At 33.6% G+C, this 27,617-nt stretch overlaps 2 protein-coding genes across 2 annotated transcripts; both read left to right on the plus strand.

Moving 5' to 3' along the window:
• Positions 1 to 2,411: 2,411 nt before the first annotated feature.
• Positions 2,412 to 9,968, plus strand: LOC125833178 (probable protein phosphatase 2C 76). Its single transcript, XM_049512319.1, has 9 exons — positions 2,412 to 2,756; positions 3,150 to 3,447; positions 4,685 to 4,812; positions 5,906 to 6,004; positions 6,321 to 6,479; positions 6,988 to 7,074; positions 8,189 to 8,280; positions 9,099 to 9,173; positions 9,444 to 9,968. The coding sequence occupies exons 2-9, from the start codon at positions 3,188 to 3,190 to the stop codon at positions 9,600 to 9,602; spliced, it is 1,059 nt and encodes a 352-aa protein (XP_049368276.1). The 5' UTR covers positions 2,412 to 2,756; positions 3,150 to 3,187; the 3' UTR covers positions 9,603 to 9,968.
• Positions 9,969 to 21,341: 11,373 nt separating this feature from the next.
• On the plus strand, positions 21,342 to 26,391 carry LOC125833133 (uncharacterized). The gene is made up of 2 exons (XM_049512279.1): positions 21,342 to 21,491; positions 23,507 to 26,391. Exon 2 carries the CDS (start codon positions 23,675 to 23,677, stop codon positions 25,880 to 25,882), a length of 2,208 nt encoding a protein of 735 aa, XP_049368236.1. The 5' UTR covers positions 21,342 to 21,491; positions 23,507 to 23,674; the 3' UTR covers positions 25,883 to 26,391.
• Positions 26,392 to 27,617: the final 1,226 nt, after the last annotated feature.

Here is a 27,617-nt window from a genome sequence, read left to right on the forward strand (position 1 = left end):
AAATTCAAGTTGAACTACCATTTTTTGCACATATAGCTCGTTAGTGAAATACAAAGGCCGGTTATATCAACATGGGTCGTGGTGCAGTACTGGTGGAACTGCTTTACCCTTGATCAAAAATTTCGAATTCAAATTCTGAATATGGAGAAATTCCATTGGAAGCGTCACCTCTTAATGGACCCTGCATTATCTGATCTAGATTTAATCGAAAATTTAATATATACTCCGAACATCGAATAAGAAACCAAAGAAACCGAACAAAGAAATACAAAGGGTTGTGTTTCCCAAAAGGACTAGGAATTGATTGGATGACTTAGACTCATATCTACACTTATATTCCTCTCAACCAAATTTAGTTATTGAAGTTTATAATTTCTTGTGTGATGATTTTATATTAATATGCAATAAAAATTAGATTTATAATCAAATATTGATAGATTTTTGCTAAATTTTTAATACCTATACAAATTTTGAACATTTTTTTTTTTTACAAATTTTTTAAAATTCACATGAATTCATAGGCCATGCAAGAGCAAAAATTTAACCTTCTTATCATTTGAGAATTGAGAGGAGACGTGAACTTGCTTTTCGATATAAATTTTCTATCACTAATTTAGGGCTCGTTTGTGGTCATGGAATTTTTCCCCTTTTAAAACAATATTTGTTTTATATATATATATATATATATAGATAGATAGGACTAATTTTTCTAAAAAGTTTAAAGATGAGTTTCAAGTTGAAAGTGATTTTAATCAGTTTTTTTTTCAAGTTAAAATTCATATCGCATAAAATATATACTTTTTTTCAACTTTCTTTTAATATTACTACTCCTACTATTTTTCAAATATTACATTTTTAAATATCTAAACGCTTAATTATTGTAGTTATCAAAATATATATTGCCTTTATATGATGAATTTGTCATCTAATTTTTTTGAGTCTTATGTTTATTAAAAATAAAATGGTTTTAATATCTTCACAAAATCATTGAAATAAATTTAGTTAATTAGTGGTGAATGGTATCGCATAATTATTTAGCAGTCATCTTCCAAAAGCAAGAAAGTCAATGAACTAAACAAGCATATATCACATGTGAGCAACTGAGCATCATTTAATGAAACCATATATAAGGTCAAAGAATTTTTTAAAGATAGATTTAAAATTAAATTTAATGATTCAATCTTTATTTATTTTTAATTATGAACTTATTGAAATTTTAAAAAATTATATATAATATATCTGTTGAAATATAAGCGTAGACCACTAAAGATTAGCAATTGACACTAATCTTCTCATTCATAAGTAATTAACTATTGATGATGAATATCCAAACACTGTAGTATACTAGATTACTTATTGCTTGCGTGGACCATCGGTTAGATTAAAAATCAATCCAGATTTAGAGGATTAGGGCCAAATATAGGCAAATAAAAAGGAAAACAACTGCATATCATTACTCAGTCTTTTCACATGAATTTAAATTTAATCAAACTTCATTTGAAGTACTAAACATTGAATGAAAAATTTTACAAAATCACTAATCTGTCTGAAATTCTTCCTTGGCTGCTAGTTTTCTATGAAATATTCAAATTTCATATTTAAATTTTATGTGTTCAACTTTAAGATTATTAATATTATAGTTTTAAAACTACAATTTATTACAATTTTAGTAAGTTGTTACACCAAAATTTATGTTTTGCCTCAAAAACTATAAGTTCATTACACGTAATTATAATGCTACTACCTCCGTCCACTTTTAATTGTCATAGTTTCATTTTTAGAGTAAAACTATAAAAATTTTGACCAACATTTTATGATTTATTTCATCATATTGAACAAAGAATTGTAGTTTATAGTCATTTTTCGTATAGTTTTTGAATATCTAATTTTTTTTGTTAAAATATCGAATTAATGTAATATAATTTAACTTTAAAAATTAATCAATATGACTTTCGAAAAGCACAACATAACAAATAAAAGTCAATGAAGGGAGTATAAATCTAAATTAATCACATTGAGCATTACCTTTTAATTTGAATAAGTAATTATACTCTCTCCCTTCACTTTTTACTGGCTTACACTAACAATTAAAATACTACTACTATTTTAATAATTATGTGAATATTATTTATTTTGTATCAAAATAAAACATAGTTTTAAAAAACCAACAATTATTGAGATTCCATTTGAGTGAGTTTTATCCTAGTCACACAAAAGGCATGAGAAGTAGTAATAAGTGGAATCATCTCCACGTAAGCTTTTAAAATTATTCGAAAAAAGAGTATTGGATCTGGCGTTACAATAAGCGGTGGGTCCAAAGCCCACTGGATTATATCATCTACAAAAGTGGATGCATGTGGAACGCCACGTCGCCATTCTCTCTCACCGCCAGGCGTCTCTCTCTCTCTCCCCTCCGCCACTTCACAAATAAACACATTTCACTCTTTATTATCATCATCATTCACCTTTTTCCCCCCTCTCTCTCTTTTTTCTCTCTGCTTAGGGTTTCTTTTAATTTAATGGATCCAGAAAAAAGTTGAATCTGATTCTGGATATTCAACGATCTTCTCTGATTGTTTCCTTTTTTTTACATCATTCGGTTCTGATTTTCTCTGGACCTGATGAACCTGAATGTTCTTACAGAGATCGATCTGTTAATATTAAAATTTTGTTACCTTTGAAGAAATCGGTTGATTTTTAAGTTTTTTCAAAGGCTATGGATCTACCAGAGTTTCACGGAATCTACTCTTTTGATTGTAAGATCAGATCCATTACGTTTATTAATTATTTTTTTCCCGATCCTCTTGCATACTAGCAATTGAAGTGGAGATGCTATGGTTATTAATTTTTGAGAACTGATGGAAATGGTTTAATTATCTGTCTACTTAATAGATGTGGTAATTGATAGCTTATGATGATCAGTTTTTAGATATGAACAGGTGGCCGCACAAGTAGAGTTTGATATGCTTTCTCATTTGAGAAAAATAATGCAGCAACTCTACAACGAATGTATTTAACTTGGCTTTAGTGTTTATTTCTACTTTTGTCAGCTTAAACAAGCTTTGCAATTTTATTTTTTTGGTATGTTTGTTTTTAATTTTGTTTAATGGATTGTCTGATGATCAAAGGTGCTGGTTTTATTTTTTCAGCTTCAAATTCAGGCAGTTTATGTGGAAATCAAATTTAGATGTTATGCAATAGCTGCTGTAAGAGTTGTGGTTTTCATGCTGGCCATATTTATAGGCACATTGAGGGAAGGCAATTTATCAAACTCATTAAAAGTTTGAATGCAACTTGTAGCATAAGTTATTCTTGGAATAGTCTATATACAGCGAGGAGGAGAACCATGATGGTGGATACTGGTGCAACTGCTAAAGGCGGACCTGTTGTTGATGTTTCACTGGAGAAGGATGATAGTGGTGGTTACGCCAGCGGAGGATGGAAGAGGTGATTATTTTTAGCTGATGTACATTGTTGTGTACCTTTCCAGACTATTGTAATATTATATCTATTAGGTATGTAGTGTTGCAAGATAACTGATGGAACACTCATGGATCATAGGTTTCTGATGCAAAATGCATAACAATCTTGGTAGTTTCCATTTAGAGTCCTCCTGACTTATGTAGGCAGTTAGACACATATTTTGCTCTGCATGGTGCTGATAAGCTCCATGAATCTTTGTGATTTTGTTCCCTCTTGTGGCTGTATGTACTCACAATATTTGACTTGATCATCCAGATGTCTAAGGGGATGAGTGTGCCGTCACCCTTGTCCAAGAATTAGTTTCCTTTAACATATATTCCTGTATGTAAATCAGCTAACAAGACCTATGTTTTCCAAGCTGGATATTAGCTTGCACTTGATGCCCAAAAAATAAAAAGAAGTTAGCACGCGGTAGGAGGTGAGTGTGGAGAATTGATATTCTATAGTTTTGTATTACTCTCACTCTCATTAGCTTCCCTAACTGGACCATTAAAAAAGCTGCTTCCGTGTTTACCTTGTCTTTCTCGTCTTATCACAAGCTGTCAGCTTTTGGCTCATAAGTTACTCCTCCGGAGTACAGATGCATGACTTATGTCTTTACATTCAGGCTTTCATACATCAATATTCTTCTTATGATGGAAGAACAAATTGTTCTTTTTTGGACAAGGTCGAAGAACAAATTGTTTATGAATTATTCTTATAGGCCTATGTTTTTTGAGATGTACCAAATTTTAAAGTGCCAGTAGACTATTATGAGAAATCAATAAAACGAACTTAGGGATATTCATATGCAGAAAAACCTTCAAAACTATTAGAAGATTGCTTGGTGATACAGAATTTCTGATCTGTGCATCTAAAAATGACAAGCTTCTGTATGGTAAGTTTTATTAATTAACTCCTAGTTTGGTGAAGAGTATCTAACTGCCTCTAGTATTGATGATTGACTGAGAGTGAACTTTTTCTCCTTGGACTTTTTACTTTACCCTTGCCATACAAAGAGTTGATGTTGATTAAGGTTTTGAGCTTAGCTAGGTATATGTTGTACATAGTGAGTTGACATAATACAGATTTCACTTTTCTTGCCATGTTAACCATACATGTATAATGATGTTCTTTTGTATTTTGCTATGAGCAGCTCATACTTGTCCAAATTCTTCTGAAAAATAACTCATGCTTATGTTTCTCCTTTTCTGCTTGGCAGTGAAGATGGAAAAATGAGTTGCGGTTATTCAAGCTTTAGAGGGAAAAGAGCCACCATGGAAGACTTTTATGACATCAAAACTTCTGAAGTTGATGGAAAGGCAGTTTGCTTATTTGGGATATTTGATGGTTAGAACTTGTCAATTCATCCTTACCTTGGAGTGTGATTTTGAATTTAAATAGATAATGAATTATGAATGATAAATCATGCCTTTGAATCTTCCTGCTTGAAGCTTGTATTTGCTATGTTTCGTCTTTATAGTAGTAGCTTGGTGTCTGCATGAATATGTGTCGGTGAGCTACTGTTAACATGAACTGGTGAATTTAGGATCTATTTGTTCTACAGAATCCTGAAAACAGTTTGTTTTATTTTTGAAAACACAAACTGGTATTGTTTTTACTCTGCTGGAAAGAGTTGTTTTTATCTAAATACAAAAAACTATACCCAAGGTTATTTTCTGAAAACAATTCTTTTAACATGCAACTTGTTCTTCCATACAAATCAAAACCCATTGTATGCTCTTGTTGTCGTCCAAAAATAAAAATATACAAAAACTAAGCAACATCAAATGTGGTTGTAATGCAAATGGTTCCTATGGTTCAAAAGAGGGATGCTCTACAACAACAACATACCCAGTGTAGTCCCACAAAGATTGGAATGGAATCAATAGAACCTCAAACTAGGGAGACTTTGTACTCCTTTCTAAAATCATACACCCCTTGATCTGATTGGTTTAACTTTTTACGGTGGGGGCCTCGGGGAGAGTTGGTCCTCAGTGTAAGAGTAATCATGACCTCTACATGGGATCTCTGAAAGACTGAAATTGATTTTCCATTTAGCTTCCGCTATTAATGCTCTTACTTGGAAGCTTGCGGAACAGTTTTGCAGTCTAGAAACTGTATGTTTTCTATCTCATCTTTGCAATTAATGACCACTTTTTGTAGTCTCAAATATTTCATATGAGCGTGTGACAACTTTGTCTCTTTTTTAGATGTTTGATTGAAACACCCTTACATTTCTGCAGATGAGGTAGAATTAGCATTTCTCTTTTTCTTGTGAGTGTCTGTGTTGCTCTTTATTTGTGTCTTCTTACATTTCTGCAGACTAGGTAGAGAAAGCATTTTCCCTTCTTTTTTATTTTCTTGTGTTTGCATTTATCTTAATTGTGTCTGAGAAAGATGGATTTTGACTTTTTCTAATCATCATGTCTTGTCACTGCAGGCCATGGTGGTTCCCGAGCAGCTGAGTTTTTGAAGGGACATCTCTTTCAGAATCTATTGAAACATCCATCATTTTCAACGAACACCAAGTTGGCCATAAGTGAGTTTTATATGTTGTCTTATGGATACGTAATTTGAATCTCCACTTTTGTTCTTTCCCGGTGTACTAGAAATGTATGCTGTCTGTCCATTGAAGCTGACATATCGAAGTGTGACATATTCATGCTTCCATAACATCTGAAGTGTGAAATGCATGATCATGGCAAGGGCAATGTATTTGAAGAACATGCTAATTGAAGAATACTAAAACTTAGAAACTTCTCTCCTCTGTCGTCTCTACTCTCTTTGTCTATCTCTCACTTTTTTGAATTCTTGACACTGTTGAAGATTTATACATTACTTTCATCATATTGCAGGTGAGACGTATCAAAAAACAGATATGGAATTCTTGGACTCTGAAAAAGATACCTTCCGAGATGATGGTTCCACTGCTTCAACAGCAGTTCTAGTTGGTAACCATCTCTATGTTGCCAATGTTGGAGACTCACGGACTATAATATCGAAGAGCGGAAAAGGTAACATCAGATTCATAATGGCTTTAAAGGTCCTGGAATTTGAGAATAGAAATAGTAGCCGATAGTTTCAGCAGCCACCAGGGGGTGAGAGATGATTCTTTTATAAGTGTATAGTATCTCTGCTTCGTCTAAAAATGTGATGCTGGCAGGATGGCCATATTACATGATTTCTATTAGTGCAAAGTTTTGTGTCCTTTAAGCAGGCATACAGTGTAAAACAAGATAACAACTTATCAATTGAGTACAATTACATAGGTTTTTCTCTTTATGCGATAGTAAATGTAACTGATAGTATAACATGAAATTGAAGCAAGAAACAATGGGTAGCAACCAGACTCCTGAAAGCTTTACCATTCTCTCATGCCATATACTGTATTTTTTATGGTGTGTTTTTCTCATATGTTGTAGTTTATCGCTTATTGCACTCACTTCTCATATTGTAGCATGCAATGTTGAGCAACTAGCACCTTGGCTAGACTCTTAACAAGTTCAGTTTTATGCTTGGCAGCAATTCCTCTTTCCGAGGATCATAAGCCTAATAGAAATGATGAACGGAGGAGAATTGAAAGTGCTGGAGGTGTTGTGATGTGGGCTGGTGAGGAATTTTCTCTGCCTATGAAACATTACTCAAATTGGGTTTGCTTGCCTGTTAATTGAAGTTTCATCTTGTGGGTTGTCAGAAATGGAACATCACGGTTAATTTTTTGATGCTTTGAAAGTGTCATCATTAATTCGTCATCTAATACAAAGATTCAATTTGCACGTCCTTCATTTGTTTCGCATTGATGTAATACCATTGTGGTGCAGACATTTGTCAAAGGGAAGATTTTCAGGCTTCATTAATGTAATTATAGAGGTTTGAAATGTCTGCAAACTATGTAGGATGGAAGAAGCTAAAGGAAAGAGACTTCATGTCATGAAATTTGGCTTGAGTTTTTCTGTAGTCCCCTAGTTTCTTAACGTTCTGTAGGTGGTAGATTGGCTAGAGAATTTAAGGTCATCTGGTAATCAAGTTACTCTTGAAATTGTGTTAAAAGTGATGGTGCATGCTAGAATTATGAGACGTTAGTGAATAGGAGCTCAGGCGGTGTCCATCTGGAAATAGATGCATTGCCTGTATGGTAATGTCCACTTGCATCCATCTAACGAACTATTTGTTTTCTTAGAATGAAGAAGCTAGTGGTGTAGATTTCATTGTTTTTACAAAAAAATAGGATTGAATTTCTCAAATGTTCTCCAGTTTATACTTTCCATTCTGTTGGTGGTAGATACGGCAGAGTGGTATGGATCATGTGAGAATCAAGTTACTCTTAAACTTGTATTGAAATGTGGTTGCATGTGTGCATGCTGCAATTATGAAATGTTCAGTGCATGGGAGTTGGGGACCATATGGAAATTGATGTTTTGCCTATGTAGTAATGTCCACTTGCAGTAACTAGGGTTTTCCAAGGAAACAAATAGTTTTTTTTTTCTTCGTTTCAAAGTTCTAAAAAAATTTTGTTTGGTTTCTAGGAAAACCCTAGTTACTGCCCGGTTAAATTCAATCTGTTCTTCTAAGAATCAGACCTCATGTTCTCACATTTAGTGAGTGTCTTTATCAGGTGAATGGATCCTTAGTTCTGTCTTATTTGTTCATGAATTTTGGTGTGATTACCATGAATGGTACCTCGGCTATACACCATTTATGTTTTCTGTTTCTGTATTATCAGGTACTTGGAGAGTTGGAGGTGTATTAGCGATGTCACGTGCTTTTGGCAATCGAATGTTGAAACAATTTGTCGTTGCTGAACCTGAGATCCAGGTAGATCTAGCTACCCTCTTTTTTTGCTTCTTTAGATGTGTGAAAATGAGTGTCATAGTGGGTAGAGGATGTGCACTACTAAGCTCCCCCTCAACCAAAGAAGCCGATTTTTTTTTTGGGCAATTGGTTTGGGATATTCTATCCCATCTGTCAAGACCTGCGTCTATCTGTAAGCAGTCACCGGCTGTTGCAATAATTTGGTTTCCATCAACTGGCATGGAAAGCCTAAATGAGGTGCAGGTCAGTGCGTGTGTTCTAGGGATTGTTAAGAGTTTAGATAACTGGGGAAGTGTGCGATTACACCCGACACTTGCATTTCATGAACAAGTTAATTTAAGCGTCGCTGTTGTAGTCAATCTGTGTGTGAGAGTTATGCATTAATACTTATTTGGCTAAAATAGAAAATGTTTCAACTTTATTACATTTCTACTCGAAGAGGACTTAACTACTTGGGTTGTGGGTAACTTATTCTTTTTCCCCTTTTTGGCTACAAAAACAGCTTCTTCCTCGTTAACTATTAATAAAAAGTAAAAACTGTTATTTCCACCACATCTCAGAAATTTTTGTCAGTTGCCAAGGCTTGTATTTGATACTCCCTTTTTGAGTGTGTAGTCCAAGTAAAATTAGCCTGCAAGGTGTGGGGACCAAAGAACTATGTATATAAAAGAATTAAGCCATTAACCAAATTGGATTATGGGCTGAGAGAAGGGTGAAGGGCCTGCTAAGTTGGAAGGATTTACTTACGAAACAAATGAGTTGGAGCCTTGAAGGCATTTGATATTTATGGAAGTCATTCATCGTCTCTCAATATGTTTCAGGATCAAGAGATTGATGAGGAAGTAGAACTACTCGTGCTTGCTAGTGATGGACTTTGGGATGTTGTACCAAATGAGGTAAGTCCTGTGCATGCATGCATGCTTGCTTTAGTTTTAGTTTTCTTCCTTACCCCCTCTTATTTCTCGCTGTTTCCTGTCCTCCTTTGGCCTCCTTTTGGTGGAGTGTAACTTGAAGATATTTAGGCTATATCCCCAGCACTCTAGGAGATTGTTTTTCCTTTTGTCAGAACTCAGAGCCTAAACTTCTGAAGTGGCTTCGTCCTCCTTTGTCGATAATCTCTTTAGACGTCTCTGAGTTAAGTTACTGATGTTGTTGTCCTCCTCTAGGATGCTATTTCACTGGCTCAAGCAGAAGAAGAGCCAGAAGCAGCTGCTAGGAAGCTGACGGAAACTGCGTTTACTCGGGGTAGTGCTGATAATATTACTTGCATAGTGGTGAGGTTCAATCATAAGAAGGCTGAAGCTGAGGGGAGCAAGCAAGGCTGAAGAATTTGTTGATGTTGCAGCTTCCTTTTCTGGAGCAAGGTTGCCTCAATGGGTTGTCGCCAATGCAAAGTGCTGACTATAGTACTATGAGAAGGGGCCACCATTTTTTCATTCATTTCTTTGCATAATTTTTCCATTCTGTTTTAACTGTTGTATTTAAGGTGTCTGTGCATGTATGTTTTCTCCGTTTCTGTAGAGGGTACTGTCTGGATAAACTTTACTGTCAAACATAGTTAAAGTAGAAAAAACTTGATAGTTCTACTTGTAAGTGTTCCTGGCTGCATGGAACCATCAATGTATTTCCATGCTATATGATCTTTCAAAGAAAAGAAGATAATGATGCATTGCGTGCTACTGTTTGGAAGTTGATTGTTTGTATATATAGCTAACTTGAGTGCTAAACCAAGTTGGTAAATCGACTGGAAATATTAGCCCTTTCCAGAATTCAAGAAGATTTGCCAAGTATTTTCTCCATCCGTTTTCAGGTAAGATGAGTTGTCCTGCCATAAGGAGGAGTGGTCACGCCTAGGTGCTTGCGCAAGAGGGGTTATGGTTTATGTTAAAAGCCAACACATAAGGTATGTGCACCAGTGTTTTATATTAGAAGTTCTATTCACAGTTTAAACTAAGTAGACTATGGTTATCAAAGAGAATCAAAGGTCTGTTAAACCCCGGAAACTGAAATATTAGGAACGTTTTCAGGTGAGACTGCGGACTAGTGTTTGTTGCATTGGTATAGTTACAGTATAATATTAATATGCAGGAGATGTTCATAATCGTTGCAAGTAATACTAGCTATCAAAGCATACCCAAAAGGAGAAATTGACTGAAAATAGATTATTTATTCTTATGTATCCAACTTCTGTGAAATATGGATATCTAGGTCAATGATCTGCAACACTTTAGCAGAGCGAAATGTAATTTTCAAGAAATCAATGGAGTTGATACTTCTTGAATCAATTGATGAAAATGAAATAACAAATTTAAGTGAAATAATAAAAAGAATGAAAAAGAAGTTTGACAAATATTGGTGTTAGAGGTAGACAAAATCGAATCAAATTTAAAATCGAGTCTAATTAAAAAAAAATCTGATTAGTGGCGGTTTGGTATTGAAAAAAAATCTTATTATATTTAGATTGATTTGGTTTTAATAAAAAAAAGTCAATTTGGGATCAAACCAACCTGATATTATATAAAATATATTTTATGTTACAAATTCACTTAATTGTGTGGATGTTTCTCTTAATTCATCTCTAACGTAATGTATGTATTTATTGTATTTATTATAGTTGTACTAACGTATTTGGTTAAAAGATGAAAACATGTGTTTTCTAAATCCTATAAAAGGGTAGTCTTTTCACCCTTGTGAGAACACACTTGAAGAGTTTTAAATAATATTCTCCACTTTATACTTCTCATCACAATTTGTCTTCCTTACTTGTTTAGTATTATTATATTTTGCTCTCATTTTACAACACGTTATCAGCACGAGTCTCTAACCAACTGAGACCTACTTAATTCAAAATTAATTCCTAAAAGTTAATCAACTTTTTTTTAGAGTCAGGTATACATTTATATGTTTATAATATCTCTAATAGGACTTGCATAAATCTTTGATCCGTAATTAATTACTGCATATATAACTTGCTTTAGGTATTATTATAATACTTTATTAGGCATAATAATCAATACGTTTCATATTTATATGTTTATGTTGTTTATATGCTACTAACTTATAACTCTAAATTAAATAGTAGGAAATGTGATAACATGCTAGTTAGAAGACTTGTAAATATTTTCTTGTCATAGATTTAATTATGATAAACATTTGTGTGTCATAAAGAGAGTATATTATATTAAATATGACTTGAAAAACTTACAAAAGTTTGACGTTAATAACTATTGAAACTAGAAGTAAATATTGAAAAATAATTAGAACATATATTAAATCTACCGTTTCATACTTTATGAGTTTACATGTTTTTGTAACATTCTATGTTCCTTACAAAAGTTTGACGTTAATAACTATTGAAACTAGAAGTAAATATTGAAAAATAATTAGAACATATATTAAATCTACCGTTTCATACTTTATGAGTTTACATGTTTTTGTAACATTCTATGTTCATGCATATAATATACTTTATACTAATTCTTAATCATTTGAAACATAAATTTATCTTTTATTATAAAGAAATCACATCATGTTATTAACTCAACTATTTTATGATAGTTTTCATCATGTCGAATTTGTCAAAGCTTGAATTTGTGTCACTTGACATTTCTGGAAAGAACTATTTGTCATGGGTACTTGATGTTGAAATTCACCTTACCGCTAAGGGTCTTGGTGATTGTATAATTGAAGGAAATAAAGCATCAAGTCAAGATAAAGCGAAGGCCATGATTTTCCATCGTCATCATCTTGATGATAGCCTGAAGGTTGAATACCTAACAGTGAAAGATCCATTTGAATTGTGGATAGGTTTGAAAGGGAGGTATGACCACCTCAAGGCAACGGTATTGCTAAGGGCTCGTTATGAGTGAATGTACTTATGGTTTCAAGATTATAAAACTGTAATTGAATATAACTCTGTTGTATTTAGAATCACTTCCCAATTAAAATTATGTGGGGAAGTTATAAAAGATGAGGACATGTTGGGAAAGACATTAACTACTTTCCATGCCTCCAATATGATATTACAGCAGCAATACCGTGAAAAGGGTTTTAAAAAATACTCTGAATTAATCTCATGCCTTTTGGTGGCTGAGCAGCATAATGACCTTTTAATGAAAAATCATGAAACCCGTCCCGTTGGAAGTGCTCCATTGCCAGAGGCACACGGGGTAGAAACACACGACCGGTCTGAAATAAGACAAAATAATCGGGGCCATGACAATGTGCGTGGGCGTGGCAATGACAAAAGATGATATAATAATCGTCGAGATGGTGGTCATAACAAAAGGGAGAACAATGTTGGTTCTAAAAATAATCCTTCTAAAGGAAATAGTGATCACTGTCATCGTTGTGGCCTTAAAGGTCACTGGAAAAATGAATGTCGGGCACCTAAGCATTTTGTCAGGATGTATCAAAATTCCTTCAAAAGGAAAGGAAATAAAGGCAGTGCCTCCTCTTCTAATGCCCGGGTGGAGTCACATTTGACTCTCAAAGATGGTGTTCAGGCAAGATCTTCTCAAGAATATGATGAGAATGTTGAGGCAAATTTAGCATTGAAAGATGATGTTTTTGATAGGCTCAATGATATTACTCATTTAGTAGCTGAGGACTTCTTTGGAGATCACAATTAAAGATTGATAATTGAACTGGAAATGAATAATGTTGTTATGTGTTTTTAATGTCTTATTTAAAGTTCATGTACTTAAATTTTCTTTTGTTAAGTTTCGTACTTTTTATTATGTATTTTTATTTTTCTGAAGATAAATAAAATTTCTCAATCTTCAGTTGGATCTAAGATGAGTAATGGAGATATGTGTCTTCTGGACAGTGCCACAACTCATACGATACTAAGAGAAAAGACATATTTCTCTCATTTGATAATGAAAAAGGCATATGTTAATACAATATCCGATAGTATAAAATTGATTGAGGGCTCTGGAAGAGCAGCCTTATTACTACCTGGATGAACATTATTGGTAATTGATAATGCATTGTATTGTAGTAAGTCTCATAGAAACTTGTTAAGTTTCAAGGTTATTCGCCAAAATGGCTATCATGTTGAGACTGCGAATGAAGGAAATATTGAATACCTTTATATTACTACAGTAAATGCGGAGAAGAAAACCGTGCATGAAAAATTGCCTGCACTTTCTTCTGGGTTGTACCATACAAATATTGGTACAATTGAATCACATGTCGTAGTAAACAAGAGGTTTACTGGTTCTAATGATTTTATCATTTGGCATGACCGATTGGGTCACCCCAGTTATAATATGATGCGCAGAGTAATTGAGAATTCACATGGGCATACTTTGAAGAACCAAAATGTTCTTCAATCAAAGGAATTCTCTTGTGCTGCTTGTTCACAAGGAAAGTTGGTTACCAAACCATCAACGACTAAGGTTGGAGTGGAATCTCCCGCATTTCTGGAACGAATACAGGGTGATATATGTGGGCCTATTCACCCTGCATGTGGACCATTTAAATATTATATGGTCTTGATAGATGCATCTACAAGATGGTCTCATGTGTGCTTATTATCAACTCGCAATATAGCTTTTGCGAGGTTGTTGGCTCAAATAATAAGGTTAAAAGCACAATTTTCAGATTATGCAATAAAAACAATTCGTCTTGATAATGCTGGTGAGTTTACATTTCAGACATTTAATGATTATTGTTTGTCCATTGGAATAACAGTTGAACATCATGTTGCACATGTTCATACTCAAAATGGTTTAACAGAGTCATTGATTAAACGTCTTTAATTGATAGCTAGACCATTGTTGATGAGAACAAAGTTGCCTGTTTCGATTTAGGGGCATGCTATTTTGCATGCAGCGGCACGCGCATAAGACCAACCAATTATCATGACATCTCCCCATTACAATTGGTTTTTGGTCCGGAGCCAAACATTTCCCATCTTAGAAATTTTGGTTGTGCGGTATATGTTCCAATTGCTCTACCACAACGCACAAAAATGAGTCCCCAAAGAAGGTTGGGGATATATGTAGGGTATGAATCTCGTTCTATTATAAAATATTTGGAACCCAGGACTGGAGATTTATTTATGGCAAGGTTTGCTGTAATTTTGATGAATCAGTATACCCAACATTAGGGGGAGAACAAAAGCAGTTGGGAAATGAGATAGATTGGAATTCACTTTCACAGTCTCATTTAGACCCTCGAACAAATCAATGTGAGCAAGAAGTTCAAAAGATAATTTATTTGCAGAATATTGCAAATCAACTGTCGGATGCATTTACTAACCTTCCACGGGTTACTAAATTATACATCCCAGTTGCTAATGCTCAAGTTCGAGTTGATGTCCCGATAGGACAAATGTTAAGGCAAATGGGTCTGGACCACGTTTAAAACGTGGTAGACCAATTGGTTCCAAGGATAAAAATCCTCGGAAAAGGAAAGGAATAAATGATCAAGATAGTTATCATATGGAGGCAATTGCTCATGAAGAGCTCCGAGACATAATAAATGATGACACCAAAGATGAGGTTCATGTACCTGAAAATAATGAGAATGAGAAAATCTCTATAAATTATGTCTCGACGAGAAAAATGTGGAATCGAAATAATATTGTAGTGGATAATATTTTTGCTTATAATGTTGTAGTTGAATTAATACAACAAGATGAAGATTTGGAACCAAGATCTGTCAATGAATGTAGATAGAGAAATGATTGGCCAAAATGGAAGGAAACAATTCAAACAGAATTGGCTTCACTTGAAAAACATGAAGTTTTTGGACCAATAGTCCAAACACCTGAAGGTGTCAAGCCAGTGGGGCACAAATGGGTTTTTGTGCCAAAACATAATGAAAATGGTAAAGTCGTAAGATATAAAACACGACTTGTGGCACAAGGTTTTTCACAAAGGCCTGACATTGATTATGAGGAGACATATTCTCCTATGGTAGATGCAATTACCTTCAGGTATCTAATAAATATGACAGTTCATAAAAAGCTTGAAATGCATCTAATGGACGTTGTAACAACTTATTTATATGGCTCACTAGACCACAATATTTTTATGAAAATCCCTGAAGCACTAAAAGTGCCTGAAGCATATAAAAATTCAAAAAAAAGTTGTTCAATAAAGTTTCAGAAATCTTTATATGGATTGAAACAATCAGGGTGAATGTGGTATAATCGTCTTAGCGAATACTTGTTAAAGGAAGGGTATCAAAATGACTCTATTTGTCCTTGTATTTTTGTACGAAGGTCAAAATCTAAATTTGTAATAATATATGTTTATGTTGATGACTTGAACATCATTGGAACTCCTAAAGAGCTTTCAAAAGCTGTTGAGTGCTTGAAGAAAGAATTTAAAATGAAAGATCTTGGTAAGACAAAATTTTGTCTTGGCCTTTAGATTAAACATTTGGCAAATAGAATATTTATCCATCAATCAACATATACTGAAAAGGTTTTGAAGCGATTTTACATGGATAAATCACACCCATTGAGTACCTCGATGGTTGTGAGATCTCTCGATATAAATAAAGATCCATTCCGACCCCAAGAAAAGGATGAAGAGATTCTTGGTGATAAAACACCATATCTCAGTGCTATTGGGGCACTAATGTACCTTGCCAACAATACCCGACCAGATATTTGCTTCGTAGTAAGTTTATTGGCGAGATTCAGCTCATGTCCAACAAGAAGACATTGGAAAGGTGTTAAGCATATATTCAGATATCTTCAAGGAACAATTGATATGGGGTTGTTGTATTCTAATGCATCCAAGTTAGAATTAATCGGTTATGAAGATGCGGGATATTTGTCTGACCCACATAAAGCTAGATCTCAGACATGTTATTTATTCACATATGGAGGTACAACTATATCATGGCGTTCGATGAAGCAAACAATAGTTGCTACTTCTTCAAATCATGGAGAGATAATAGCCATTCATGAAGCCAGTCGAGAGTGTGTATGGTTGAGATCAATGACTAAACACATTTTGCAATTATGTGGTCTTTTTGTGCAAACGAAGATTCCAACAATATTGTATGAAGATAATAATGTTTGCATAGCTCAATTAAAGGGAGGATATATCAAAGGAGACCGAACAAAACATATTTCACCTAAGTTCTTTTTCACACATGATCTTCAACAAAATGGTGAGATAAATGTTCAACAGATTCGTTCGAGTGATAATCTTGCAAATTTATTCACTAAGGCATTGCCAACATTAACATTTGAGAAGCTAAGATACAAGATTGGAATGCGTCGTCTCCAAGATCTCAAATTATCAGGGGGAGTAAAATACGCATTGTACTCTTTTTCCCTTAGCCAAGGTTTTGTGCCACTGAGTTTTCCTAGTAAGGTTTTTAATGAGGCAACACTCAAGGCGTATTATAAGATGTGTGTACTCTTTTTCCTTCACTAGGCTTGTTCCCACTGGGTTTTCCCTAGTAAGATTTTAACGAGGCACATTATCTATAAACATCCAAGGAGGAGTGTTACAAATCCACTTAATTGTGTGGATGTTTCTCTTAATTCATCTCTAACGTAATGTATGTATTTACTGTATTTATTATAGTTGTACTAACGTATTTGGTTAAAGGATGAATACATGTGTTTTCTAAATCCTATAAAAGGGTAGTCTTTTCACCCTTGTGAGAACACACTTGAAGAGTTTTAAATAATATACTCCACTCTATACTTCTCATCACAATTTGTCTTCCTTACTTGTTTAGTATTATTATATTTTACTCTCATTTTACAACATTTTATACATAAAAAATTTACTTGGATATATAATAAATATTTTTTATATTTTATCATAGTTTTTATCTTTTTAACATATTATTTCAAGTTTGAGACATTAAATTTTGAATGGTCCAATAAATGTTGTAGTCCATAGATATTAGTGAGTTAGTAACTATCATAAAGCTCAAATCAATAATAATGCTAACAATTTTTTTATTATTCAGCACCAAGAAGTAAGAATGACAACAATGTTGAATATTTGTTATTTAGTTTTACATTGATTTAGACAATTAAAATACATAACCTAATTTTAGTTTTCTTTAATGTTTAGCCATATAATTAATATTTATTAGATAGATTTATTTTAGCATAAATTAGTAATTTTATATTATGATCATTTTCATTATGACATATTAATTTTCAATACTTGCTTTATGGGATTTCATTATTATGATTTGTTGAATATTTAGTGTCATCACTAATTTGTTGAAAATCCCGAATTTTATTAGTTTGATTTGAATTATAGATTTAACATTCAATACAAATAATTTAACTTAATATTTAAAAAATTTAAATCAACTCGATCTATATACATCCCTAATTAGGGTGATCCAACGAAAATGAATGAGTTGATTGTATGCATATTTGGTCGTCGTTTCAAATTTAATTATGTGACCATTTATACTTATGATATGAAAATATATGATAAAGTACAAGGGGGCAAAATAAGAGATAAAGTGAAGGCATTATTCAATAAAATCTTATTCATCATTGTCTATTGTGTTGGGTACAACACGTTTTGACTTATCATAAAGTGCAACATCATAATTAACATATATATAAACATAAATTTGAGAATGGAAGTAAAAGTAAGATAGAATTGAAAAATTATCTTCTCAAAGAAATTGAATCAGAAAATGATAATTACAATATCTTGTTTTAGTAGAAAATTAATTCAATATATTTTTTATTTTTGATAAAATGCTCGTAATGTGTTAACAATATCTATTTTATTGTGGCATCAGAAAGTGCATTTAGTACTAAGAGGTCATATTCTTGACTCATTTAGAAGTTCATTAACTCCTATGATGCAAACATTTGCCTTTAAGGTTGTCTTTGATGTGAATCTACACCTGTTGAATTGGATAAGGATTTGAATTATCTTGAGCAACTTGAAGATGGGAATTTTTTTAAGTTTTAAACATATTTTAAATTATGACTGCTTCATTTATGTTATATGTTGATGACTTTTTTTTCAGAAAAAATCTCTTAAGATTTGAGCAATATAGAAGATGTGTATCTATAATTCACATACAGTCACAAATCTATATTGTAAATTCAGAACTTGTCTTTTGAGCACTTTTTCTTTCAAGTTTTTAAACAACAATTGATGGTTCAACTCCAACATGATTTTTATTCAAGGATAAATGTTTGCAATGCAGAGTTAATTTCATTGAAATTTTTTACATTTGTGATCATTCAAAAAAGGAAAATCAACCTCGACAAATGCGACACAATGAAAGACATTATAACTATGTGGCATGTGATGTAACATATATGTCAGTAACTAAGCCAGTTCTATTTTCTAACGAAGTTACGACATGACTTATAAAATGTAAACAACGAGACTTGAAATCTCATCGAACTAGAAGTTCGAAGATGGAAACCTAATTCGGAACAAAATCATACAAATTTGAGGGATCGTTGGTGAATCAAGTGAAATGCACTAGTTTTCTACAGAACACATGGACGACGATATGCAACATCAATAAAGGTAAGATGATAGTCACAATCTTTGTTTGGACATCTATTGGTCCATATTTCAGTATTGAGTTTTAACATCGTCTTACTTTTAACCTATATTGAAGAGATTCATTTTTTCACTTACTAACTGATTGTAACAATCACCAAATAAAGCGTTACGAAGCTATAGTCAATCAATACATTTGTCTAACTTCTAAAAATAGAGAAGAAGTTAAAATCCTAACCATTTAACTAAGACAGTGAAAAACTTAACTTGATGCCCTTAGGGTTTTTTACATTGCACATGAAAACTATATTTACAGCGATACTATTATCATCAATGATTTTTCTCTTCAATCTTTGTTTCATTATGCCAATTCAAATAACATACACAATTTCATAATAAATTTATTTGAATAGCTAAGTTGTTTGAGTCTTCCCTTTAGAGCTTCTAATATCCCTTTGTGATTTTTCATATTACACATAAAGGATTCAATAGTAATTCTCAGTTTCCTTGCCTGAGTTGAAAAGTCCAAATTAATCATCACATGTTCTGAAAAATCCTACTCCACAAATCAAGGTCAATTTTTAACATGCATCCAAGGAATACATGTTTCCTAGTATTATTACTTCTCTTTGTGTATGATTTTTACTTTTTTCGTCATACAACTATTTGGTTGTACTGTTAGTTGTCTTTTTAACATACAGAATAATCAAAATCGAATAACATAAAACATAACCAAAAAATCAAACGCACAACCCTAATAGGTACACATAAATATCTATGATAAGCATTAGTTAATAGCATATTAAAAACACAATAGTATTTTTTTTTTCAAGCATGTAACATTTCTCGCTTCAGGAGATTCAAAATATGTATTTGATGAATATATAAATAATATTTTTTAATTTTATTAATATGAGAAGAATTGCAACTTATAAAGTCAAACCTCTCTATAACAATATCCTACTATGAAAACACCTCACTATAACAACCGAAATTTTTATGACAATTTTTTTTTAATATTAATAAATGTTATCACTAAAAGACTGATATATACTAAACAAACGATTGTTATAAATTTCTTCCATCAATTTAAAAGAATTTAATTTTTAAATAGATCTAAAATTTGTGCCTTACCGCTTAAATCTTTATGTATGTAATTATGAATTTATTGAAATTTCATTAAATCTTTAATTTTCTAGTTAGCGAAGTATGCATATCTTTCAAATTTAAAAATATTTTTGTTAACATTAAAAACTATTTTTTAGTAGACTTCATGCATTTTTTGGCATATAACAATCAATATAGCAATAAAAATTTTTGTAAATCAGCAATATTGTCATAGAAAAGTTTAATTGTATACTTTTCTATAACTTTTGAATATCTTAATTTTAATTTTAAAGTCTTGAGTTTATCTAATCTAGTTTAGATTTAAAAATTAGTCAATTGACTTTAAAAGAAAGCTAAAAATGTCAAATTAATTAAAACAAAGCGAGTAACTAATATGCCATCATAATTAAATAATAATGATAATGAATGTTTTTTTAAGATCATGTTTGAATTTGTTGAATATCAAATGCAGAAAAACACTTTTAGATATTTAAATAAATAATTACATGAGCGTGGACCGTGGTTATGGCGGAATGGAATGTGCCCTTTCCCGCGAAGGAGAGGAGCCTTACATGTAAGGAATTTAGATCTTTCAATTAAATTGTTGAAAATGATAATCAACCGTTAATTGTTTGTTTTTCTACTCAAGTAACAAAACATCCTCAAAATTATTCCCAAAAAATAAATTTAAAAGTATTTTCACATAAATGAATGACGGAAATAAAATGAACAAATAACTAAAAATTACGTCTTACGAAACTATGTTGGAGATTACAAAAGATTTAAGGGATACCATTATAAAAAAATCAAACTAAAAATGTTTATAAGCTCTAAATATTAGGGTTTGGTAGCTGGTTACTGAGTTATTCATCTATTAAATCCAACATAAGTAATACCATGTTTAGTATCATTCTTTTGCATATGAAATTCAACACACCTAATATCGTGTTTGATTTGCAATTTATAATTCGCATAACTAATACATGTATAAGTTATAAAGGAATCTATATATTATTTTAAGTAGGGTAGAAAATGAAATAAGTGGTACATGAATAGTTAAATCCTGCATAATTAATCAATGTACCAAAAAAAATACATAGATTTCTTCATAATTAATTCAAAATTACTAGTATATGCACAACTTTGACCAACTACTAAACGACCCCTTAGTTATAAGAATTTTTTGTATATACACATCTAGATACATCAAAAATGACTTCTAGTTTGACCAGCATACAAATCTAGTCCAATATTTTCTTAAAATGTCAGTGTATATAACTTAAATCGAAACGAAAAGTAGTACAAGAATGTTCTAGACAAAAAGTAACTATAGTTAAGATCCATGGTTTGTTAACCCTAGTTAAGAATTGTGCTTATAAAAGTAACCATAGTTAAGATCCATGAAGTAGAAAAAAAAATATATATAAAACCAAGCCCATGTCTGTCTGGCTGTTCATTTCCCAATTTTACAGATTATATTTTGGGCATTTTAGGGTTGTTCTTGGGCTCATAGGGGTTTTTTCACAAAAAAAAACAAATAAATTTCAGTTCTTCAAAGGGTCCGACTTTGGTGGGAAAATTTGTAGGTCAACAACAGCTGCTTTTTTTCGATTCAAATGCTCATATACGGTTAGTTTCTCTTCCTTCAATTCGAAAAAGTTTTCATTTTTGTACTGAATTTTAGGGTTTTTTTCTTTTTGACAAATTGAAATGTGAATTACGACCGTTACAAACCGCTTATGATTCAGATCCATTTTATAACTTTTCATTCGAACTTTTGAGTTTGAATCTATGATTCCTTTGTGATGATTTAGGATCGTTCTGTTGCCGTCTTTCCCTTTTTTGGGTTTTTGGTTTTGTTAGGTTTGAACCGCTTATTAATTAAAACATGGGGTGGAGTTAATTTTACAGTGGTCTGGTTGAGTTATCAATGGGCATGTAAAAGATTGAATCTTTTAGCTGGACAAAGTAGTGGGTCACATTGTTGTCTGCTTCTTAAATGTTATCATCATTTGTTGTTGTCTGCTTCTTAAACGTTTGCATCCCTTGTTGAACGTTTGGATTGTTATTTGTATGTGGACTGGTATTGTTAGAAATCCTGAATGATAATTAAAAAAGCGATTAGCTTGAGACGTGGGCATCCGTAGAATTTTGGGTACTTGATACTTTTGGGAGCAGTTAATTTATTGTCTGAATTAGTTCCCGATCGACACCTAGTTGAGAGGAAACCTAGTTGAGGTTTCCTCCACCCTAGAGGATTTGGTAAGAACTTTATTTGATCCCCTCATAGTTTTATTTCTCCCTTCCATTTCGGAGTAGAATTTTAGGTTTTGTTGGTTGTGTGGATGGTAGTGGTGGGAGATAAAACTGTGTTGATGAGTTTATCCATTGACAGAGTATTATTTGTTGAGTCTTTGGAATAAGGAAGTGAGTTGGTTAATGAATTTAGCAAAGAGAATACATGCTGGAAAGACTCAACTTTCCGAGAGATCAAGTGATCTTAAGTTTCTAAAGTAAGTTTACAGTGTTTGGAAATTGTAACGCATATTACAGCTTTTAATGTTAGAATGGGAAAATGTAGAATGGTAAGAAGTAGAAGTTCACACTATCCAAGGGAGGTGGCAGGTATCCCGTTGAAATAGAATTACTCTTGCTGGTGGAGGTGGCAGGTATCCCGTTGAAATAGAATTACTCTTGCTGGTGGAGGTGGCAGGTATCCCGCGGAAATAGAATCAAAAAAGAAATAGAAGTTCTCTCTCTTGTAAGGATCAGACGAAGTTGTTACTAATTGTTAAGTCCACTTCTATGTTTATGTCTATCTTGCTTCTCAATGGAGGTATTTTGGAATATATTACTTGAAAGACTGAACATTGAGTTAATCCTCCTACAGTTGGAAGCAAAGCTCAGAATTTTTTTTTCCCTTTCTTGGTCAAAAAGTAAACTTGCACCTTAAATTTTGACTTTAAGATTTGAATGGTCTGGGGAAACTACTATTTATTATAGAAAACAACCATGTAGTCTGAGTAAATGTGATAGTAGCTGGTAAATTTATCCAACATTTCTGTATAGTAAAATCATCAGAAATGTCAGTGTTGTTAAACAAGATATTGTGCATCAAAAACTTTAGGATCTCAATTGTGCTAGAGAATCACATTACTTTAGTCTGGTTACAAAGTTTCTTGAAATTGAATACTAGCAATTTTTAGGGGTTTTCTTGTCCTATTGCATATCTTTCTTGGCCTTTTGGGTAAGATCAAGTGTCTTTACCCTATCATATTGCATATAATTTTGGATCATTCAATTTCCAGAGAGGTAGATGTCAGTCTTAGTTGATTAATCACATATTTTGAATGATGGATCCAGCATGTCTATCTTGATGACCAATCTACCATTTACCAGGTTCAAAAGTCTATTCTTGTCAACAATAGTTATTGACCACTAAGCCCTGAGGCACTAGATTATGTATATGTGAATATGCATCAACATACATTTGCATATTTCTTGGTATTTAAAATTATATTATTTTCTCTGATAAGTTATTTTTGGCCGAAACCTAGACCAATACATATAATACTTTTTTTTTAGTTCTGGAACTTTAATGACGCATTTCTAACAGCCATGATCTCTCCCTTGTTGTGAATCAGGTATTGGATGATTTAAAGTATACTGTGCATCAAGAAGGGGAAGAGATTGAGTCATGACTATCTGATATTGAATGAAAATGCTTTATATATTTTGGTGGTCTCGGTGATACTGAGTGGCATACTGATTGGAGATCACAAAAGGAACTTTCAAAATCACATTCACAAACTATGGAGTGCAACAAAGATGAGGCCTTCAGAGCAAAAAAAATTGCAGAGCGGAAGTTTGAACAGAAGGATTATGCTGGTGCAAAGAAATTTGCCTTGAAAGCTCAGGTTTTGTATCCAGGGCTTGACGATCTAACCCAGATGTTAACAACACTTGATGTTTACATCTCTGCCGAAAACAAAATAAGTGGGGAAGTGGATTGGTATGGAGTACTTGGTGTGAGCCCGTCAAGTGATGATGAAACGGTGAAGAAACAGTACAGGAAGCTAGCTCTTGTCCTCCACCCTGATAAAAATAAATCTATTGGTGCTGAAGGTGCATTTAAACTTCTCTCTGAGGCCTGGAGCTTGTTATCTGATAAATCCAAGAGGTTGGCATATAACCAGAGAAGGAGTTCAAAAGGATTCCAGCAGAAACAACAGAAAGTTCCAGTGCCCTCAGGTGGTCCATCAGCACCTCCACGAAATGGATTTCATAATTTTACTAGTAGGACTTCAGGTTCAAAGACTCAGAAAAATGCTTCTCGGATGCCCTCTTCATCAGTCAATGCTTCATCCAATCAAAGAAGTGATACTTTCTGGACCATTTGCCACCGATGCAAGATGCATTATGAGTATTTGAAGATATATCTTAACCACACTCTTCTTTGCCCCAACTGTCATGAAGCTTTTATGGCTACAGAAACATCCCCACCGTTCAATCATTCAAAATCATCCAATTCTACTAGTCAGTGGCAGCAGAATCTAGGGAATCGTGCACCTAATGGAAATCAGTTCCCCATAGGAAAAAATGCTAGTGCTGGTAAAACAGCAGGATCAGCAGCAGCAAGTTCTAATACTGCGAAATACTCAAACTTTCAGCAGGATCCATTTTCCAGAATGGGTGGTGTTGGTAGCTCGGATCCTTCCATTGCAGCAAAAGCAGCAAATGTTGTCCAGCAGGCACATGAGAGAATGAAGAGAGAACGTGATGATTCACAGACTAGACAGACAGCTTTTAAACAGAGAAGGCTCGATGAGGATGGAATGCGTTTTGGATCCAATGCACCTCACTATGCTGAAAGGACTTATGGTTTTTCTTCTAGCAAGTTTAATAGTACCAGGGAGCTGACACCACTTGAAAACCGGAATATGCTGATGGGGAAAGCTCGGAAAGAGATACTTAAGAAGTTGAATGAATGGAGATCACAGCCGCAAGATGCACAAAAATACAAGGTAAAAGAGGGCAAAAAAGAAAAACAGAGGACTGCTAATGTTCTTGGTCATAATGTAAATGGGAATGTAGAGTTATCAGCTATGAAGGGAGTAAAGAAAGCTGTCAATGCTTCAGCTAATGATGCACATCAAAAGGATCCAGTGCCAGAATCAATGAATGTACCAGATCCTGATTTTCATAATTTCGACCAGGATAGGAGCGAAAGTTGTTTCGAAGACAATGAAGTCTGGGCTTCATATGATGCTGATGATGGCATGCCCCGTTTCTATGCTCTGATAAACAAAGTCCTCTCAAGGGAACCATTTAAAGTGAGGCTCAGTTGGCTTAATTCAAAAACAAACAATGAATTTGGTCCAATGGAATGGGTAGCTTCAGGTTTCTACAAAACTTCTGGTGAATTTAGGATTGGCAGATACGAAATGGGTAAGTCGGTGAATTCCTTCTCCCACAAGGTTCGGTGGTCAAAGGGCCCTCGTGGAACTGTTCTAATATATCCCCTAAAGGGGGATGTTTGGGCCCTCTACAGAAATTGGTCTGCTGACTGGAATCAGAATACACCTGATGATGTTATACACAAGTATGACATGGTCCTAGTTCTTGACGACTACAATGAGGAGCAAGGAATTTCAGTAGCTCCTCTCATCAAAGTTGCTGGTTTTAAGACAGTCTTTCGTCCAGACTTGAATTCAGAGAAGGTGATGAGAATAACCAGAGAAGAGATGTTTCGTTTCTCTCATCAGGTCCCAAGTCACTTGCTTACAGGTGAAGAAGGTCAAAATGCTCCAAAGGGTTGCCAGGAGCTTGATCCAGCTGCTACTCCATTGGAGCTTCTTCAGACACTAACAGAAACTAATGAGGTGCCAGCCATGCAGAACGACAAAGAGGCCAATGGAGGTTCATCACAGAATGTTCAGGAAACCAAAACTAGTGAGACTGCTGATCATACTCTCAAATCCAGGGAAGGCGGGATGGTAGAAAGTGAAGGAGCTCCATGAAAATGCAGGGGAGCAACTTGAACAACTTTTTGCAGCTGAGGGTTTGAATTATGCCAGAATATTAGTGTAATGAGGAGATATTTTGAAGATACATCTAGTTGTAGACTTTTGGTCAGACCTTTAGACTTTTACTGAATGAGATTAGTCTTGGTTCTGAACAAAGCAGAAGTATGGGCTTCTATTCATGGAGCAGGCCTATTACGTGGAGTTTGATTGAGATGGTTACTTTGGAGGCCCTCATTTTGTACGTTGCTCAAAGCCAAATGGGTGATCAGAAAAAATATCAAACACAGTTTAATGCTAAAAGCGAAAAGGATCAAGGATCTCCATTCCCCAGATACACAAGTCTGCTCCCTAACTTTATATTCTCTTTGGATGCCTTATATTCCCATAGGTGTACTTGAACCTTTCCTTTTGGTTTTGAATACTGTAAAGGCATCCGCAAAGGTTTTTGTTTCTCTACAAACTAGAATATCTTCTATTCTTGGATTTGCCGGAGTAAAGTTATAATTGTTAGTAAAGTTATAATTGTTTGCCTTATATAAACATCTTAGAGATTGTTTTCAGCTATATACTGAAATCATGGAATGTTAATCTCTAGAGATATTTTCAGTTATATCATCTCAGTTCAGTGATATCATTTGAGGAAGCATTTTCCTGTGGTTTGAAAAGTTTAACCATCTTTGGTTTCCGTCTATTCGTCCCTTAATTGTTTTGCTTGCCGGTTAATTGTGACTTTCCCGCTTCATGGCCAACCTCTCCTGCTGCAGTTTGGAGGTGGTCTTGTTTGCCTAGTTGTTCTTCAGTCTTCTTGGGGTGCTCCTCATTCCACTGTATTTCCTGATTTTCTCAATGTACTTATTGGTAGATAAATTCTGGCAGCAGAGGAATTTGGTTGTTTGAGATACTAGGCTGATAATCAGTCTCCTCAGTATGTTAATGCCTCTGTTGTTGTTTTCTCTTTGTCAATGCCTATTTGTTATATAGATATTCTTTGGTCCGTGACATTATTAGTGAGATTTTATATAGTTGATGATAGTAAGTTTGGAATTGAGACGTAGTTGTTTCTCCCTCTATCCAATTTAAGGGGCAAAGACACAAGATCTAGTTTTAAGAAACTATTTCTTTAAGACGAGTGTTGAATTCTCCATTGACTTGCAATTCTCTTCTTTACTTTCAGGGTCATTCTGTGTGTTACTAATAATTTTATTAGGTATACTTTTGTGATTTATGTATACTTGGTATTATGTTATATATAACTCATGCATGCGAAGCTATGATATTAGTAATGCAAAGGGTTTTAAGGCATATATTAGCATGATCAAAGTTATGATTAGCCCTCCAGACCTTTTCACATTTTTTGCACTGTATTGTGGAGGGTGCTTTTGAATAAATATTTTTTTTAGAAATTATGCGAAGTATGTTATTTTTAGTACATCAAGTCAAACATTGTATAGGAAAAATACTGTCAACATTACTTATACATTTTATTCAATACTATTTTTATACACCCAACTAAATGACGTGAATTTATTTGAGTGTCTTCAACAAAAGAAATGCCAAACATTTTCACAAGATTTATACTGATTAGAAACAAAGGAATTTTATTCATTCAACAATATAACTTGGTGGTGACGTTTGAAGTTTGAAGCGAGAAAAAGCTTTTAGAAACGAGTGATGCTTCAATTGATCGTCTTTAAATATGATCAAATTAATAATCGGTTGATTTGTAACT

The sequence above is a fragment of the Solanum verrucosum genome, unplaced genomic scaffold, assembly GCF_900185275.1.
Source record: "Solanum verrucosum unplaced genomic scaffold, falcon-dt-bn FXZP01000100.1, whole genome shotgun sequence".
Taxonomy (NCBI): Eukaryota; Viridiplantae; Streptophyta; class Magnoliopsida; order Solanales; family Solanaceae; genus Solanum; species Solanum verrucosum.

Bases quoted from the DNA above. Each gene is read 5' to 3' on its own strand.
- LOC125833178 (XM_049512319.1), top strand. From the start codon at position 3,188: ATGTTATGCAATAGCTGCTGTAAGAGTTGTGGTTTTCATGCTGGCCAT. The intron at 6,005-6,320 runs GTGAGTTTTATA...ATCATATTGCAG, and splicing joins GAACACCAAGTTGGCCATAA to GTGAGACGTATCAAAAAACA. The intron at 7,075-8,188 runs GTGAGGAATTTT...CTGTATTATCAG, and splicing joins AGGTGTTGTGATGTGGGCTG to GTACTTGGAGAGTTGGAGGT.
- LOC125833133 (XM_049512279.1), top strand. From the start codon at position 23,675: ATGGAGTGCAACAAAGATGAGGCCTTCAGAGCAAAAAAAATTGCAGAG.